Raw genomic sequence first — 7,350 nt, 5'->3', positions numbered from 1 at the left:
ATATATATATGACCACAAACAAGATAAAACCTCCACTCTATCGGCTATTTACAAGAACTTCTTTCAGAACTGGTGTCACTATTATTTGCTGACTGAGCGTGACAAGTCTTACACCAGCAACATCCTGCCTTTCTCAACCTTCTGCACATGGTGTGAGATTTGTAAATGATCTCCGCTCGCTCAGACATCGCCAGATTGGCAGTGAGACACCTCCGTAGTGTCACGCTGAGTGTGACACACGAGTCCCTTGCTAAACCATCTTTCCTACTTTGTGTCACTGTCTGCTCGAGGACGTCGGGCTGGAGCTCAAACCGTCCTCGAGTCAGCTATTGAGTCAGCCGCAGCCTGGCCAGAGAGTGAGAGGAACAACAGCCCTGGCCATCGCAGTTAAGATTCAGCTAATGCTTTGTGAAGGTGCATGAATGCGAGAGAGAGAGAGGTTTAAAATTCATGTGATACACTCACAGAAGCCTGCAGAGAATATTCTTTTAAAAACGATCTGACAAATTCTGAATCATTGTGATTTCTTTTAGCACCAACTATTGTTTTAAAATGCACAACTGCACAATGAATGACCATTGTAAGCAATGCCCTTAGCAAAGTAACACATACAAGACATGGGAATACAGTACAGTGAGTTTCTGTAGAAAGCTTGAGGTTGTATGTACACGTACCAGTACACAAACAGGTTTCTAAAAAGTGCCAATGTACAAAAACGACAACGATGGCGACTCCCCTAAGAGATCTGTTTTGGTCTCTTAGTCAGGCTCTCAGCCGCGTCTGTCAGCAGAACAGGTCGTCGTTCTCCTCCACTTCAAAGGATGGCACTGTCTGTTCCGCCGAGTTCACCTCCTGCTCACCCGACGCTACATCCTGGGGCGACGGCGGCAAGTGGAACCACGGATGAGCAAGCAGCTCGGCCGCCGTTAGTCTCTCTGAAGGCTCTTTCCTCAGCAGGCTCTGGAGCAAACACTTGGCCTTTGGCGACAAGCCTTCTGGCAAGCAGCAGTGGCCCCTGCGGATTTTGGAAAACAGAGTGGCCGGGTCCGGGTCGTGGAACGGGTAGCGACCCACCAACATGGTGTACAGCATGACCCCCAGGCTCCACATGTCAGCCATCCTGCCGGAGTACGGCGTTGAGCCGCTGAGGATCTCAGGGCTGACGTAGGCAGGGCACCCGTGGGTGTCTGACATAGAGTCTCTGTTGGGATCCTCCAGGATGCGGCAGTCCTCGAGGCTCTCTAGTCTCACGTGTGTCCTGTAGGAACAAATTTGAGAAATCGTTAGAACTCAGACGCCAAGACCCCGTTCTGTTTAAACCTACAGCAAGATCAGGGAGCTTTAGTTATTATGTGTTATGACATCTTCTGTTTAGCCTTAATCTGCGCAGCAACAGATGGGCAGACAGTCTAGATACTAGCAGCACACATATTTGCATACCATCCTCCAGTGACCTCACTCTGACCCAAGACCGACTGAGCGACTCTTGTTTAAGAATCAGAGCTGCCTAAGCAAATTTCCAGTAACTTCCTGGCACTAGCCCGGTCACATAAACACTCATATAAATATAAAACTGCAGCACTCTCCTCCTTCCTTACTCACACCCTGCTAGCTATATTTAGGCATGTAAATGACGGGACATGAATTTAGTCCTGGAGCAGAGCAACTGGGGGCTGGAGATTTTCTACTCTGTTTCAACCCCAGGAAAGACTTCAAGACTTTTAAATCTCAGTGCACGGATACTCTTATAAATGAATAGCGATCCGATATTTAAAAAAAAGTGTCTGCATCATCTGCAAGAATCTAATCAGTAACTAATACCAATGCTCCACACACAGTTGCTGATGAGGTTGACAATACTTACACTAACTACAGCACGGCTAAAGCAGTTCTGGGCCGAAAATGCTCAGACCCACGTAAGCACAGGCTGTTTGAAGAAAAGCATGTGTATCAATAAAATAAACTAGTTCGACGCGCGGCTTTTAGCGTGAGCATCTTTCCATTTTCAGGGGAAACAAAACGTCATCATCCCAGGGATGACTAGGCAACGTTTTCAAAGCATGAATCGATTTTTGTCAAGCGAAAATGACAGAGTCACAAAGCATTTTCTATTTAGCGCAAAATCTGGGCAACCCCTTCAGCGGTAATAAAAGAGCAGCTGAGGAGAAAAACAGATCACCACGGAAAGCGTGACAGCCAGAAGGACCGGAGCGGAGAGCAAATGATATTCAAGCAGCCAGATAGTGGAGGAGATAAGTCGGTGGAGGAGAAAGAGGGATGGAGGCAGAAAGAGAATCAGAACAGAGAGAGTTAAAGGAGTGGAGAGAGTGAGTCATCCCCCTCTGTTGAGAGAACATATCTTCTCTCCTCTCTCCGGCTACGTCTCGAGCCCAGGCTATCTGCACCTGGGTCCCACACTGGCGGCGCCAGCCATGCCATAATTACCCTCAAATGGCTGTTGCCACATCAGTGACGCACGGAGAGGAGGGCTGGTCCGGCAGTCAAGCTCTGCATGCTTCTCAGCACTATTCACCTTCCCTAAACTGACTCCTCCATCTGCATTCTGTTTTTCCGTATCTGCATGTGAGCGTGCGTCCGCTTGTGCTTGTGTGTGTCAATGAGGACAGCATTCGTCAGATTGTTGTGAATTTTTTTCGTGACTCTGGCTGGAAAGCAGCTTTGTCGACCAGTGCATTGCATCACAGCTTATGTATCAGGGCTCCGAAGGTGTCGAACTGTAGATTTTACAGAAATGTTCAAAGGAAAGAGTGAGATCATACAGATTCGTACAACACTTGTATGTCTGTGGATGTTTGGAAGAATGTTTTCTCGAAGTATATGTCGCAGAGATGACATATACCTTGCCCAAGTTCTTAAGGTGTGAGTGTGTTTGAGGTTTTTTGGTAAGAAAATCGCCGGCGCAAGAACGCATCGCAGCTTCTTTATTCGTAATTTAGCTCAAACCTCAGCATGTATGAACAAACACCTAAGGTGGAGAAAAAAGAGCTGTGCAGCCCTCCCTCCTCTTCTCCTCTGCACATATACACTGTGACTCATCACTCTGCAGCGGTATAGCTATTAGAGGGGCACAAGCTGCTTCGACTCCTCTCAGTGGTTCCCCGCTCTTATTCATCCACTCTGACCCCGCTGACCCTGAGGTTACGGCTGGAGACGCTCATCGACGATAATTCTTCATGGAAATGTGTGTTTGGGAACGTCGGTGGAAGAGCGAAATAAGCCGGTGCTTCTAAGAAACAGTGTCACAGGAGGGTTAAAAGATGCAACAAATAATTTAGTTGGAAAATGTTTTGAGTGATTTCCTGAACGGAACGTAGCACCCACAAGTAAAAGCATATGTGTGGGTTGAGTGTGTGTGTGTGGGAGCCGGTTCAAAGCATCAGAACTACTCCTCCGTGCATGAAAAGTGCGTGTGAATGAAACCCAGTCGGAGCCATCGGCTCTCCTGCGGCGCAGCTATGATGTAATTTATTAATAAATAATAAGCAATAAATGTTTTCGAATGCGACGGCCTGCAGAAGGGTACGATCGTCTCATTCAGCAGCCTCGTCTCACGGCTCTGCCAAAACCGCCGCCCACCACATTCACACATGCAGGCACATACACATGCAAAACAAACAGAACGCGAGGACACAAAGGGACACGTCGCAGGCGAGGACGGGAGGCAGACAGAGAAGGCGAAAATCTGGGAAGCTGAGCAGTCTGCCTCCACAAGTACAGAACCTCCTACTCTATCTGTTCCCACATCCAGATCCGAACACACGGATCTGTGTGTATCAGCTGCTGCCGTGCTGGCCGTGGGCTTTCACTGGCATGTGCCACTACACTGCAGCCATTCAGGTTTAATACCATTCAAACAAAATAACCTCACTGTTACATCAAAATTACAATAAATAAATAAATAAGAAATGTGCTTGAGCAAATTTCCAGTGTGGAAAGGAGGAACGTTGCGCAGCGTAAGTGCGCCGTATTCTTTTTTTTTTTTTTTTACTTTCTTGAAGGAGGAAAGTGTACAATATAGAGCCATCTATTGGTGAATTTGCAGATTACAGCCAACTCAGCTATTGGTTTGCTTTAAAAATTTGGACCCGTCACTTTAATGTAGTCATGAACCATACGAAAAGGTTTACCGGTTGTCAGCTCTAATTCACTTGGGTGAGAAATTAGACATGCAAAGTAATATTCCTTATTGGAAATCAGGAAAAAATATAAACTGGCTCTTTCTTTGAGCATGGAAAAAAGGTTAAACATAGTTTCTGAGTTTAGTGCCATCTTCAGCTTAAATCAAAGACTTTCCCTGGCCAGGGGCCGATCAGAGTGGATTTACACTAAATAAAGACACCATGAGAGTATTAAGGGAGTTAGGACATCAGCTGCTTTTAACATGCTAACAGAGCTTCCTTTCTAATACCTGCACTGCCCTGTTAATCTCCCCACATAGTCGACCTTAAAACAGCCTCCAGTCCAGTTGATCTCACCTTTTCTCATCCGCAAAGACAAACTTGCGCAGCTTGAGGTCGCCGAGCACGATGCCCGCCTGGTGGCAGTGTGCCACGGCCAGGACCACCTGACGGAACAGTCTGCGGGCCTGCTCCTCGTCCAGGCGCCTGCAGCTCTTCACGAGGGTGTGCATGTCCCCAAAGTCCTTGTCCAGGAAGACGTAGGCCTTGCGCTCCCCCAGGATGATGTCCCTGATGCCAGCCACGTTCCTGTGAGGCGGCAGAACGCCGTAGGCTCTGATCTTCTCCTGGTACACCCCCATGTCGAACACCTGGCAGAGGGATCGGAGAACGAGGAAGAGGGGCAGAGATACAGGGTGGGAAGGTCAGAGAAAAGTGGAGAGAGTGGGATAGTTATCATGTGAGGTATGCAAATATAGTGGTGAATTTATAAAGCAAAGCAAAACAAAAAAAAAAGAACAGGATATCTACAGAGTTTCACAAAAGGGTGTCAAAAGAAGCAGTAGTGTGTGTCATCATGCTGTGGGCTAATGGACGCACTGGACACCTTTATACATTAGCTGAAATTACAGCCAACTCATGCATGATGCTATTTTTTTCTTAGAATTGAAGAGTCAAAACGAAAATCATTTGCCATGAGTTGAAACATTTTCCTTTATTTATATTTCTATGTACTTTCATTTTCGTCCTTCCTGTTGCCCCTTTCAAAATAAGTCACTCACAAAAAGATCATGTATTAAAAAAAAGAGAGTTACAGCATTTTAAAATCAAAGACACTACATATTATTAAAGAAACAAAATACATGTTTGAACACATCAAGTCAGCTGATTAAAAACTTAAATGTCGTAGTCGTTTTTTTTTTTTTTTTTTACAGATAGGTTTTAAGTGCAACCATAACATGAAACTGTAGATTCTGTCATGACGTTTTGATTTGCCACAGCATGAATTTTTAGTGGTCCCCATTTTGCCCCCCCCCCGCCTCCCTCCTCACCCTCTTGCAAAACTTTTTAGATGCGCCTCTGCGAATGAGTCACTCAGACATGAAGCGATAAACTTTTATTAAACAACAAAGCCACACGCATCCACTGTACTCTATGCACAGTGGAAAAAGGGGTAGAGAGAGATAGAGAGAGAGAAAAAAGAAAACACACACACAAAAGTGGAGCAGCGCAGGGATATTTCCTTATCTGGGCAGATCCCTATCATCGCTTTCCATCTTTCCCATACATGTTTGCATTTCTGTGTGTTTGTCACAGGATGGCGTATTGCAGTGACGTCTATGCAAATACACCGAGTTGACAGACAGTATGGAGCTGTGGAGCTGAGGACGGGCAGAGAGAGTGCGTTTCCACAACACAAAGCAAGTCGGCGTGCCACTGTTTATTTGTTATTTATTTCAGCTGATCAAACGGCCTCATGAAGCCCCTCAAAAAAAAAAAAAAAAAAAAAAAAAAAACATTAAGCAACACCGCTGTTATTACGCAAAGTGTCAACAGATTTCGCGTGAGAATGACATTTGCTGAAAAAAAAAAAAAAGAAAAAAAGTGAGCTAAATACGGATAACATGTCAGACGGGGCGATTGAGCAACATCATTCATTGAAAGAAAATTGCACAATGCCCTGGATTGCGCATACCTTGCACAGCAGCTCATCGCCGGTGTCGGTGTTCATCGCGCCGTGGAGGCTCTCCCGGTCCGCCAGGGGCAGCAGCAGGAACGCTCCTATCCTGGACGGTCCCTGGTGGGTGGCGGGGACCGGGTTGGCTGCGGGGCTGACCGGGGAGCTGGGGGACGTGCCGAAGAGTCCCTGCGGGTCCCCCGAATCGGCGCTCAGCCTCGCGCATTTCGCCGGTGGCTGGTCATCCGAGTCCAGGCGCTTGTGGGCGACTCTGCGGATGCAGGGAGCCACCGGGCTGCTGCACTGCAAGTTCATCCTGAAGGGCCGATTCACCATTTAGGACAAAATTGAGAATCAGAAAGAGAAGAGGGAGTCCACTTGTTCCAAGATGCGTCCTAGCAGAATACGTCAACTGTGCGCTCCATTTCTTCCCGTCGGAGACTTCTCAGACCAGACCAGTAAATCCAACGTCCTGCTCTGCGTGCCGCTTCAGAGGTACTTTCAGTGAGGAGGGAGAGAGGGGGAAAAAAATCCAATCCTGAAAAGCTCCGACAGAGAAAGAAGGGAAAAGACAGACAGACAAAGAGAGGGAGAGAGAGAGAGAGAGAGAGGGAAAAAAGAGACCGCCTCACTCGCAGAGGTTGAGAGTGAGTGCGCTCCACTGATGTTGAGCTCAAACACTCCGCCCGACCAGTCCAGCCTCCTGGTGACACAAGCGTTGAGCAATCCAGTAACAGCACAGACTCCAGCTCAGCCCGTCTGTGTGATGATTCTGCCCACTGTTACCTTCCAGCTTATGTATTTAAAAAAATAAAAAAGAAAGAAAAGAAAGAAGAAAAGAAAGGCGCTCCAAGCGGGCATGAGGCAGAGGGAGTTTTAACAGGGCGCTGCGAGTCTCCACATTCCTGCTCACTTCTGAGATTGCGCTGATACAACAAGAACCGGAGCAGCTGCCAGGAATGAGGAGATCATGTGTCAGTCAACCTTATCATGCCTACATCATTAAGCAGGCTCCTAGACAATAATTAACCATCTCTAACTTGTTGTCTGACTCAGGCGTTTCGTAATATTCTGCTCTTACATCGCTATGTTGTACTTGTATTTTTGATTTTTTTTTTCCTCCTCTTAGGTACAAACACCACCAGCTTCGGCTTTTAGCTCACCACGCACGGTGCCACGTTTCGTATCCCTCGCCTTATGCAGTCAGTGGGGAGTGGATAATAATAATAATGATAATAATAATAATTATTATAA

The 7,350-nt window shown here is 46.8% G+C and overlaps 1 protein-coding gene across 1 annotated transcript; it reads right to left on the bottom strand.

Annotated features, from left to right (window-relative positions):
- Nucleotides 1–6: 6 nt before the first annotated feature.
- trib1 (tribbles pseudokinase 1) lies at nucleotides 7–7,054 on the bottom strand. Its single transcript, XM_008421965.2, has 3 exons — nucleotides 6,115–7,054; nucleotides 4,497–4,789; nucleotides 7–1,258 (listed from the first exon to the last, which is right to left on the bottom strand). The coding sequence occupies exons 1-3, from the start codon at nucleotides 6,430–6,432 to the stop codon at nucleotides 784–786; spliced, it is 1,086 nt and encodes a 361-aa protein (XP_008420187.1). The 5' UTR covers nucleotides 6,433–7,054; the 3' UTR covers nucleotides 7–783.
- Between the last annotated feature and the right edge of the window lie 296 nt (nucleotides 7,055–7,350).

The sequence above is a fragment of the Poecilia reticulata genome, linkage group LG11, assembly GCF_000633615.1.
Source record: "Poecilia reticulata strain Guanapo linkage group LG11, Guppy_female_1.0+MT, whole genome shotgun sequence".
Taxonomy (NCBI): Eukaryota; Metazoa; Chordata; class Actinopteri; order Cyprinodontiformes; family Poeciliidae; genus Poecilia; species Poecilia reticulata.
The sequence above is the reverse complement of the archived record's forward strand: the minus strand, read 5'-3'. Positions and strand labels throughout refer to the sequence as shown.